The sequence below is a fragment of the Hippocampus guttulatus genome, chromosome 5 (genome assembly GCF_054856545.1).
Source record: "Hippocampus guttulatus isolate MCC_2025c chromosome 5, RoL_Hgut_1.0, whole genome shotgun sequence".
Classification (NCBI taxonomy): Eukaryota; Metazoa; Chordata; class Actinopteri; order Syngnathiformes; family Syngnathidae; genus Hippocampus; species Hippocampus guttulatus.
Genome location: NC_141265.1, coordinates 15,769,903 through 15,782,214, shown reverse-complemented (window position 1 = coordinate 15,782,214; position 12,312 = coordinate 15,769,903). Strand labels below are relative to the sequence as shown.

Sequence of the window (12,312 nt, the reverse complement as noted above, 5' to 3'; positions counted from 1 at the left end):
GCCACCTGTAGGTGATGCTGTTTAGCTGCTGTTAGACTGTCAAACGTGAGATTAATGGAAGCCCATTCCCTTTCAAGTCAAGTCAAACAAGTACAAGTGTGCCCGTTTTTTTACGCGTGATTGACGTGCGTGCATGCGTGCGTTTATGCAAGGCAATGTTCCCTCCGTTGAAGCTCCGAGTCTCCAATTTCTGAGTTTTTCTTTTAAATGCCATCCAATGTTTTCACGAACATAAAACTATTGCAAAAAGATAGCTGAAGAATGAAATGTGGTTTGAGGGCAAAGAAATGATCAAACAGACTAAGGAAAGCTCTGCTCTACTGCCTCAGCTTTGGAAGCTTCCTACATCTCCACATACTTTTCCAGACATTTCTGTCATTAAAAATGTTTTTATTTTATTTTTTTTTACTTGAACCCTAGACATACTGTATACCTACCTCATGCCGTGATCGTTGGTGGATTTGCAGTTACTCTCTTGGGTCTCCTTTCATTTGTTGATAAATATTTCTCTTTGAGCATTTTTGATGTTCATGGTGATCACCTTCTAAAGGTGTTTGCCGTCATTTTCAGTTCAACATTCCAACCTTTATCCTTTGACTCCCTTTCATGTATGGTTCCATACATTTTGAACAGCTTTGGACATTTTGCCTCTTGATCTGTTTTGACGTGCATGCTGCAGATGCTGGAAGTCATTTACTAAGCACAACATGGTACCAACAGAGAATTGGCATTGGTGACCCAACTACTCAGAAGGTGCCAAACTGTTTAATAATGTGGTGTCGTGTTTTCTAAATGGGATTTTTTTCATGCGAAATGAGCCATATAGTCATGTACTGCCACAAAATGGTTACCTCCGCATTTGGCATTTAAAAGACCAGTGATATGAAGCACTGTATAGTATAAATAAATAAACTCCCAAAAAAAGACGACTCACCTTTTGAAGAAGCTTAATTAGACAGGGAGAGGGTGTTGTTGCACAGTGAGGTTTTGCTGGAATTAGCCCATGTTGCGGTGTGTACAATATGCCTTTTTGCGTCTAATTGTATTCAGTGATGCTTGGCTCCTACGCCACATTTAGTGTGTGTGTGTGTGTGTGTGTGTGTACTTTTATGAGAATGAAAATCAAAACCAAAAGCTCATTACGGTGCCCTGGCTGATTGTCTGAGGTAGGGAGCCACACGATGCACTGCACTGTTAAAAGGACCAGCAGTGCTTTTGTTTACCTTTGATCATCTTTTTTTTGCTCGACTGGAGTACATATGCATTCCCAGAGACATTTGTAATTGGCTTGGGGCCCAAATAATGTTATGGGAATAAGAGAACTAGCCAGTTCATTGAGACTTAAATTAGCTGCCGTGACTCTTGAGATCCTCATTTGCTCCCTACTTGTGTTTTTCTTCAACATTGTGTCTAATTTGTTGTTTTAGCTTTGAGCATAGCTGCTTCTCCGGCATTGTCATTTTACAGTATTTTTACATGTGAAATGCTATTTTGAGATATATTCTCTCCACGCACTCACCGGCGTGTTGTTGAAAGTGTCCACTGATCCAGAATGATTTGATCAGCGTGCGATTGACTGTTTTGTGTGTGCATGTTGGCAGTTGGCGTCGGGCATTTACAGCTTCGCGTGTTCCCTGTGGAGCCACCACACGGACTGCTTCCTCCAGCAGATCTTTGCCCCTGACGGGACGGCAGCAATGGCATCACTGGAAAGAACACTGCTGTCTCTTAAAGGTATTTGGCACGAGGAAGCGCACAATAGGAACACACCTTTTTTTTAATAGATTTTAAATGGTGTCGTAATGTGTTGTCAAAAGTATCCTTCATCAAGCATTTTTTTTCCACTCGGTCTGATATTCATATACTGTGTTTAAAATACTTTCGTAAAATCCTATGAATAGGACGTGATTTATTTTTGCATAAAAATGATTTGAAATCATCCCAAGGTGTTATACACAGATTCATGACAAAAAAAAAATATTTTTTTTTATGTTTACCGGTTCTAAATTACTTTGATTTAAAATACTTGGCTAACACCTTCCACTTTCCACTCCTTGATGAAGTCCTTTGTTGTGTTGGCCAAATGTTTTGGTTCATTATCTTGTTGCATGATGAAGCTTCTCCCAATTAGTTTGGATGGATTTTTCTGCAAATTGCCTTAAGAGTTCATTCCATCATGAGTTCGATCATCAATAAAGGCTAGTGAGCCCGTTCCAGAAACAGCGATACCAGCTCAAGTCGTGGTACAGAGCTGCCAACCTACTGAAATTCAGTTCCAGAACAATTTGTCTGAATTTCCATGTTTTTAACCATTTGTCAAGAGCATTACTTGTGTTCATACTTCGCTTTTATTTCATGACTGTTCCGTCACTGTTGGTGTATTTAATTCAGCACCGTGATTCATGGTATTATTTTTAAAGCCAGGTGTATACATTTTTGACCCGACTGTATTGCCCGCTGTAATTACAAGTTAAAGAGGAAGTGTTCACTGTATCGTTAACAAAACATTGTGAATGGTCTTCAATGTGTTTTCCCCCTCCTCAGTACTACGCAAGTTGACCGTCCATGGATTCCAAGAGCCACAACAGAATATGGAAGTGATGGTGAGTGTTGTTACCGTTTGCTTAAATTTCTCATTCTTCCAGGAAAAAGATATTTCAGCATTTCTCAAAGCTTCCTTTTTTTAATTCCGTGTGGAAAAAGCCATGGCGATTTGAAATGCCGGCAGCCATCTGTGTCTTCAAAGAACAAAGAGTTTAGTTTGAGTCCTTCTCCAACTGTCGCCGCAAACAAAGTCCAAATCCATGAAGCAATTTCATTTTACATCCATCCCTTGCCCGGCTCACACTTGAAAATAATAAATGTGCTCATGTCTCATCCTTTTGAACCACAGATGACTGCTTGCTCTTCAGTCATGTTTCTTTTTTTTTTGTGTGAATATAGTAGGAACGTCCCAATAATGGAACTATCTGAACAATAAATTGGTTTTAAAAAAAAAAGTCATTTCAAACATTTTGAACATAGAACTATCAGGATGTGTGATGGACTTGCATCACATGAGCTGTCATCTCACCTAATTTCACCCACTTGACATTCAAACACCACAACCGCCAAGCAAAAATAGAGCCATGCTACTGGCAGACTGCCTATCGCAACATTTTCTAACCCTGCAAAACCAAACTACGATGTGAAACTCACGAAAGTAAAGGTTTAATTGCGCGAAAGCAACAAGCGGCGTACGCAATTCGCTTCAGCTACCATCATCTCCATTGTTGGCTTCAGTGAGCCCCAAAGTATTCATGTCAACATGAACTTGTCATCACGTCTGCTTTTTTTTTTTTCTTTTCCTCGCTAACTTGCCACCAACATCCATAGCTTTGATTGTGCTTAAAAGTGCCTGTAAAGCATGATAATTGTGATGAACAGTTAATGGGAGGTGATGCCATGGAACTTATTCGTGAATTGATGTTGGTCACGAACAATCCTGTCATGAACTCACTTCAAAGCGCTCTTTGAATTGAACAACGGCAGGCCGGCTCCTGATGAAGAGCATTTTTTTTCCTATGCTTTTTTCTTTTCCACAAACAACCTTCATTAGGTATATGCGTACTGTTCACAAATCACTTGAGTTCGAGGAGAAAAGACAAGTAAATGAACCTGCTGCTAATGAACGTGCCGATGTCTTCTGCAACTATTGCTGCACAAAAATATTCCCCCTTATTTTACAATTTATTTTATTCTCGCACTTTGAGTATGTGAATTAATAAAATAATATAAATAATATTCAATACATTGCATTTTCCAAGACTATGACACAGTAAAACGTAAAATTTACTGTGCTTTTATTTAGATTTTTTTCCCTTTTAGTCAGTCCAAGTGCATCATAAAATGATCTGTTGTCATGTCTTTACCAACCTAATATTTGTTTTTGCTTTGAATATGTTCATGGTAATATGCAATTGATCTAATTACTGTATTTCATCTTCAAGTATTTATGGTCATCGCGTCATTTACGGTTGGGCTCATTCAGTTGATGGCGCTTGTTCGCTCAATCATCTCCATAACAGACGTTCTATTTTCAACGTTTATCTTGTCTGTTTTTTTAGTTTGCAGTCTCGGTCGGTGAACTTGTCGAGGCCAAAGCCATTTTTTTTCTTTTAAATCAATGATAATCACTCATTCTGATGTAGCACAAATGAGTTCAGTTCTAGCGAGAAGGCTCAAGGTCTTGCAGCGGCCGTAACTTTCACATTAAAATGTCATTTGCCTCAAGCTGTTTATTCCAGCTCAGCAGGCGGACGTAATGGCTTTAGAGTTAATATTTCATGTCCAGATTGGATTTACATGTTGTATCTCAGGCAAGTTCCTGTTTTACCTTGCAATACCATTTTCCTTTCACATGTTCATTTGGCATCCCTGGATTTCCGTCTACTCAGTAATTGCCATAGTAAGACTATCTTTCAAACAGACGTAGCACTCAATGTATTTATTTTAGCCGCATTGTGCTACTGTCTTTTGAAACGCAGTTGAAGCCATAGCCTTTGTTGTATATATGGATCACCAGAATCAACAATGTAGTCTTTCGATACATACAAAGGTTCCCCGGATTTGGAAGTTACTGTATGTCAGAAGAGGGAAATGTGTTTTTAAAAGTCAAGGCATCTGTTTATATCACAGTGTGTAAAAACAGTAATCGCTTCCTTCTGACTCAAAACACTTAAAAAATGTATATATACAGTATATGCAGTAAATATTCTCTAGTACGGACTCGTGTTTGCGCTGTCCAATTTGTCCTGATAACAGAAATTCCTCATTTGGGAAATGAGCATGGTACATGTCCGTTATGAACCTGCAAGTATGTTGACAAAATGCACGTGTAACAACACAATCAATAAAATACAAAAATGTACTGTCCAAAAACTGTTTATATAACAAAAACTGCAATACAGGTGTATCCCAAAAAAAATCACAACAGTAAAATACATATACATACGTATTTTAATGTTTATTTTTTTCTGTCTTGGGGGAAAAAAATCGTACTTTGGATTGTTTTGTTGGATGCATTCTTTGGTTTATGACAATGTTTGCCTGCGTGTCGTACAGTTTTCTTGCTAGTTGCAAGTAACTGTCCCGTTGATCACCGATGTCTGGTAATTCTTGTGCATACTGAAGGATTTTTGTTGCCATTTCCATTGCTTCAATGCTGGATGGTGGCTTGTCATCAGGAGTTGAATCGATGCCTTTTTTTTTATTTTTTTATTTTTTTTAAGTTTCATAGATTTGCGTCTTTCCGACTCCAAGTGTCTGCTGGATCTTTTTAACTTTGTGTCCAGCCTCGCTCAAACGTATGCATTTCACTCGCTCCGCTCCAGTCGTTACAGTTCTTCTACGTTTCGATGCGATGATCTACACGACGTAAGTGAATAAAGTTAAAATCTTTCGCAATTACAGTAAAACGCACGCCAATAAAAAGTCGCTTACACGTCTTCGTTTCGAATCTGATGAATGAAAACGGCGAAGCGAACACGTTTCTTCGGTCATGTTGAGTGGGTGCTGCTTTTAAGCTAGTGCCGCGTTCTCCAGGACGTAAGTGAATAAAGTTTAAATCATTCACAATTACAGTAAAACGCACGGCAATAAAAACTCACTTACACGTCGTCGTTTAGAAACTGATGATCGAAAAACGCGAAGTGAAAACTTGTTTCAGCGTTGTGTCTTTTCCGTCGCATCGGGTGGGCGTTGCGTGTATTTAAGCTCCCGCGGCATTACACCTCCATCCGGGTTACGGGTAGTGGAATTTCCGCTTACGCAAGTTCCAGTAACACGTAATATCGTAGTCAAAATGTTAATGCATAGGTTTTTATTCCGGGTGAAGGATATTCCTTTCCATAGAATTCCGGGGATGGGAATATTTACTATATATATATATACACACAGTATTAAAAAAAAAATCCTCGTCTCACCCCTCGGGTGGTGTCCGTCCCGCATTCAGCTCGGGTCCTCTACCAGAGGCCAGGAAGCTTGAGGGTTCTGCGCAGTATCCTTGCTGTTCCCAGCACTGCACATTTCTGGACTGAGATGTCCGATGTTGTTCCCGGGATCTGTTGCAACCACTCATCTAGTTTGGGGGTCACTGCCCCGAGTGCTCCGACCACCACAGGCACGACTGTCACCTTTACCTTCCAAGCTCTCTCCAGCTCCTCTCTGAGCCCTTGGTATTTCTCGTGTTCCTTCTTTCTGATGTTTCCATCACTTGGGACCGCTACATCCACTACAACGGCTTTCCTCTGCCCTTTATCTATGATCACGATATCTGGTTGGTTCGCCATTACCATCTTGTCAGTCTGGATCTGGAAGTTCCACAGGATCTTTGCTCTGTCATTCTCCACCACCTTCGGAGGTGTTTCCCATTTTGACCTTGGGGTTTCCAGTCCATACTCCACACAGATGTTTCGGTAGACTATGCCAGCCACCTGGTTATGGCGTTCCATGTAGGCTTTCCCTGCCAGCATCTTACACCCTGCAGTTATGTGTTGGATCGTCTCAGGTGCCTCTTTGCACAACCTACACCTTGGGTCTTGTCTGGTGTGGTATATCTGGGCCTCAATGGCTCTGGTGCTCAGGGCCTGCTCCTGAGCAGCCAGGATGAGTGCCTCTGTGCTGTCCTTCAGGCCAGCCCTCTCTAGCCACTGATAGGACCTCTTGAGATCTGCCACTTCAGTTATGGTCCGGTGGTACATCCCGTGTAGGGGCTTGTCCTCCCATGATGATCCCTCTTCCAGCGCCTCATCTTCTGTTCCCCATTGTCTGAGACATTCTCTGAGTACGTCATCCGTTGGAGCCTTCTCCTTGATGTATTCATGGAGCTTGGATGTTTCATCCTGGACAGTGGCTCTCACACTCACTAGTCCCCGGCCTCCTTCCTTTCGGCTTGCGTACAGTCTCAGGGTGCTGGATTTGGGATGGAACCCTCCATGCATGGTTAGGAGCTTTCGGGTCTTAACGTCCGTGGTCTGAACCTCTTCCTTTGGCCACCTTATTATTCCTGCAAGGTATCTGATCACTGGCAGGGTATAGCTGTTTATTGCCCGGGTCTTATTCTTGCCATTGAGCTTGCTTCTTAGGACTTGCCTCACTCGCTGGAGGTATTTGGCCGTAGCCGCTTTCCTTGTTGCCAGTTCGAGGTTGCCATTGGCTTGTGGTATACCGAGGTACTTGTAGCTGTCCTCAATGTCCTGCTATTGTTCCTTCAGGGAGTGAGACCCCTTCAGTGCGGACTACCTTTCCTCTCTCAGTCACCATCCGACTACATTTCTCAAGCCCGAATGGCATCCCGATGTCGCTGCTGTAGATCCTGGTTGTGTGGATCAGGGAATCTATGTCCCTTTCGCTCTTAGCATACAGCTTTATGTCATCCATGTAGAGGAGGTGACTGATTGTAGCTCCATTTCTGAGGCGGTATCCATAGCCTGTCTTGGTGATTACTTGGCTTAGGGGGTTCAGTCCTATGCAGAACAGCAGTGGGGAGAGTGCATCACCTTGGTATATGCCACATTTGATGGACACTTGGGTAAGTGGCTTGCCATTGGCTTCAAGTGTGGTTTTCCACATCCTCATCGAGTTCGCAACGAAGGCTCTTAGGGTCCTGTTCACCTTATACAACTCCAAGCATTCAGTGATCCATGTATGTCGCATCGAGTCATAGGCTTTCTTGTAATCAATCCAGGCTGTGCACAGGTTGGTATGTCGGGACCTGCAGTCTTGTGCGACTGTTCTGTCAACCAGGAGCTGATGTTTGGCTCCTCTGGTATCTCTACCAATGCCCTTCTGTGCTTCGCTCATGTATTGATCCATGTGTCCACTTATCTTAGCCGCAATGATGCCTGACATGAGCTTCCATGTTGTGGAGAGACAGGTTATTGGCCGATAGTTGGATGGGACTGCACCCTTCAAGGGATCCTTCATGATCAGGATCGTTCGCCCTTCCGTTAGCCATCCTGGGTGAGTCCCATCCCTCAGCAGCTGGTTCATTTGTGCTGCTAGGCGCTCATGGAGTGCTGTGAGTTTCTTTAGCCAGTAGGTGTGGACCATGTCCGGGCCTGGTGCTGTCCAGTTCTTCATATCTGAGACTCTTTCCTGTATGTCTGCCACTGTTATGGTAACTGGGTTCTGTTCAGGGAGGTTGCTGTGCTCCTCTCTCAGGGTCACCAGCCATTGTGCACTGCTGTTATGTGCAACCTCCTTCTCCCATATGCCTTTCCAGTACCTTTCAGTTTCCAGTCTTGGTGGGTCAGCTCTGTTGTTAGGACCCTGCCACTGAGCGTACACTTTCGCAGGTTGTGTTGCGAACAGCCTGTTTATTCGTCTGGCCTCATTCTCTTTCATGTACCGCTTTAGGCGGCTGGACAAGGCTTGGAGCCTTTGTTTGGCAGTTTCGAGTGCTTCAGGTATGGTCATCTGGATGTACCTCTCGGGTGTCGGCCTTTTCATCACACCTCTCTGGGCCTCCGTCAATTGACTCACATCTTTCCGAGCCGCCTTGATCTTAGCCTCCAACCGTCTTTTCCATGGTGGGTAACGTATGTCATGGCTTCCATGGTTGCTCTTATAGCCAAGCATCTCTAGGATCACTGATGCTGAAGCGTATATCAGCTCATTGGTTTCTGTGATCGTTACGGTAGGGATCGCCCTCAGTGCTGCATTCACACTTCCCATGAGGCTTTCAGGTGGTACTTCACATAGCCGTTGTAATCGGTTTCTAGGTTGCCCAGCTTTCATTCTCGCCATGATCTTAGCTTTCAGGTCAGTTGCTGCCTCGCTCAGCATTTCATTCATTGGGGCTGGCCTCCCAATCTCATCATCTGCATTCATTGGGGCTTGCCTCCCAATCTCTGGTATGACCTCCTCCTCTGATCTGGCAGCCTGGGGCCCTTCACCATGGAAGCTGCGTTGTACCTCATCAATCTCAAGTTGTGACAGCAGTTGCCATTTGTGGATGTTGGAACACTGAGCTACTAGTTGTTTCGTGGTCAACCGTGACTGTGGGTTTCGAAGTAACCATTTAGCCCACATTCTCTGCATGTAACCCCTCTGACTAGGGTTGCTTGAGTAGTAGCATTCCAAGAGAGCCATGTTATCGCATCTCGCCCATCTCCGCTTTGTTCCAGTAGCCCATTTTTCATCAAGGTGCTCTGGTTCCCCAGCACCTGACGCAGAACTTGTTTGGCCGGGCGACGTCTGAGCCGGCATGTCATTCGTTTTATTGTCTCTCATCATTGTATGTTATGTATATGTATGCATTAGCGTGAAGGATCTTGCCCAAGGACCCACACTGGATGGTGTTATGTGCTCATTTTTGCCCCAAGCGGGATTCGAACCACCGTCTCCCGTATGCCAAACCTATGCCTTCTTACCAACTGAGCTATCCAGCCGATATATATATATATATATATATATATATATATATATATATATATATATAACACACACACACACACAGTATATATATATATATTTTTTGCTTGTTAGTGGGTAGCTCCACTTAGAGCTTTTCACCAAATGTGTCTCATTTTGCTGTGATAATGTCTTTATTTATTTTTTTAATATCAGATAATTCCTGAAAACCTCACTGGCTCTAAATTTGTACGTGCAGGCGAATGCCCCTTTTTCACTCCACAATAACTACTCATCTCGCTATTGACACAGCCGCAGCTGGTCATTCAGTGGTTGAGAAATAGTAGCATCATTATGATATTTGAGGCTCCACGTCAAATGGCAACACACATGCTAATGTTAGCGTCCTCTTGCCCTAGCTCTGGATGCTCCGGGTATTTTGCTCCACAGTCCACTTTGCTGTCGCATTCCAGATGCTTACTTAAAATTGCCGATTTCTCATGCTGACAATAGAGAAGACCATTGTTTTCCTCCAATAATGTAGTTTTCTGTGGAACTATTTTAAGTGGAAGGGCGGCCCGGTAGTCCAGTGGTTAGCACGTCGGCTTCACAGCGCAGAGGTACCGGGTTCGATTCCAGCTCCGGCCTCCCTGTGTGGAGTTTGCATGTTCTCCCCGGGCCTGCGTGGGTTTTCTCCGGGTGCTCCGGTTTCCTCCCACATTCCAAAAACATGCATGGCAGGCTGATTGGACGCTCTAAATTGTCCCTAGGTGTGAGTGTGGGCGTGAATGGTTGTTCGTCTCTGTGTGCCCTGCGATTGGCTGGCAACTGATTCAGGGTGTCCCCCGCCTACTGCCCGAAGACGGCTGGGATAGGATCCAGCACCCCCGCGACCCTAGTGAGGATCAAGCGGTTCGGAAAATGGATGGATGGATGGATATTTTAAGTGGAAATATAATCGCTCCAAACTAATGCAGGTCAAGCCAAGCCAAGTCGTGCAGGGCAGCGCAGTGGAAAGGCATAAGAAAGCTTCTGCTTTTATGCACTCCTGCCATATTGTTAAATGTTGTCAACTATCACAAAACTGCAAATCAGACTTGCCAGACCAATAAAATCTCTCCTCTGAGGAGAAGATGTTCTTTTGTACATTACAACAGTTTCACAAATTGCTTTTATTGCATTATTCCTTCGCTTATATAATGCAGTGCCTTCCAGCACTGCTCAATATCTTCTCTGCTTCCCATTTGTAGTTTATAGTAAGAATCTCAAAGTCATTTACTTTTCTTATGCTTGTGTATCTTCCCAAGCGGTTATTACCGTCTGTCACTATTGTCCTATCAGAACTAATTGTGATGAAAAATCGATATAGTTGCCATCTCTTTCTCATCACTCATCCCCCATATGTTCCATTCGATCATTAGTTAAGTGCTTTTCACCCAACTGGCTCAACAAATGATATGCCATGGAAGTCGTTTTCATCATCTCCTCCTTTATTTTCATAAACCCCTCTCGACTTCACTCTTTTTTGAGGGCTGATGCGGTGGTTGGGCTGTGGGCGCAAGGTGGGTGATTAATGACACCACCGTTGACCTCATTGCTCAACACTAATGCAGATCTTAACAGACTGCATCACCATCTATCATTCCATTTGTTTCGGCACGGCTACACCAGGCTTCTGAAAATTGATTCCCTTTCATCCTATGTGCAGCCAGCATGGTTATTTATCCTCCTGAGTGGTTAGACAGGTGTACCTTTGCTTCATTACTGAGCGCTTGAACTGCATAAATGCGTGCAATTAAATCTTGCGTCTCCTCTTGCTCCCCTTTTTAGGGTTTCCTGAATGCAGTGTTTGAAAGGCTAAAACAGTTCCTGGAATGTTGTGAGTACTTTGTCTCTTGCATCTCTGAGATACGATCAGTTAGTGTTAGAGGAATCTATGAGCAAAATTGTATCATGTTTAAAGTTTCATTTAATTTGGGCACATCGAAGCGTTTGGGTGCGTATCCAGCACCCCCAAATGCCTGCACACAAAGCCGGGGGACTGTTGAAGTCCACAATTAGCACGTCAATACAGGTGGACAACCACAGGGGAGAAGGCGACACTCGGTCACAAAAGGGGAATGAATAATTCGGGAACAGCGGTTGAGCAACAAAAGACGAGTTGAGAACACCCGTCGCGCCCAGACGACATTGACCATCCGCAAAGTCTACAACATGCTAATTCGATGTAGACCAGCCAGAAAAGGCGCCAATGTACTGGTGGTTCAAGTTGGAAAAACAGGTAACCAATCACTACCGAGGAGCCGGACCGGGGTGCGGCATGCAAACATCGGGGGCAGTGTTTTTCTTGTATTTTGCATATGTTACAATAAAATTGTCTTCAATATCGGCGGGAGCGGATCTCTGAGAGCGAACGACGGTTAGTTGCTCCGCGATCACACTCTCAGTCCCGCCACCGCGAGTTCGACATTTTATTGTAACATATGCAAAATACAAGAAAAACACTGCCCCCGATGTTTGCACCCCGCGCCCCCCGGTAATGATCTGATTTACCCGAATACACAAGTCACAGACTTTGCTGATGACTAATGTCCACCTGGGCGCGACAGCTGTTCCCAAACTGTCTTTTGGTATTCAACGACTCTTTGTTCCCAATTTGTTTATTCCCACTCTGTGATTGAATTTAGCCTTCGCCCCCCTTGCTTTAACGTGATTACTCAGGAAAGGCCCTCCGCCTAAACGGCCGACACCTCTGCGCTGAGTATGTCTAGACATGCCCAAATTATCCGGAACTTTAAACATGATACAATTTTGTTCGTAGATTTCTCTATCAGTTAGTGAATGAAAAACATGACGAAAGACTGCCAAATCTGCAACACTATATTTTCTAAACTCCAAATCCTCAAGTTTCTAAGCAAC

General features: G+C 43.7%; 1 protein-coding gene across 1 annotated transcript in view; it reads left to right on the top strand.

Moving 5' to 3' along the window:
- Window positions 1–12,312, top strand: part of ipo11 (importin 11) — an 80,030-nt gene that overhangs the window by 10,534 nt on the left and 57,184 nt on the right. The window contains exons 6-8 of the mRNA XM_086111944.1: window positions 1,602–1,734; window positions 2,545–2,603; window positions 11,224–11,272. Of these exons, the coding sequence (XP_085968070.1) occupies window positions 1,602–1,734; window positions 2,545–2,603; window positions 11,224–11,272 (241 nt within the window). The remainder of the gene's footprint in view (window positions 1–1,601; window positions 1,735–2,544; window positions 2,604–11,223; window positions 11,273–12,312) is intronic.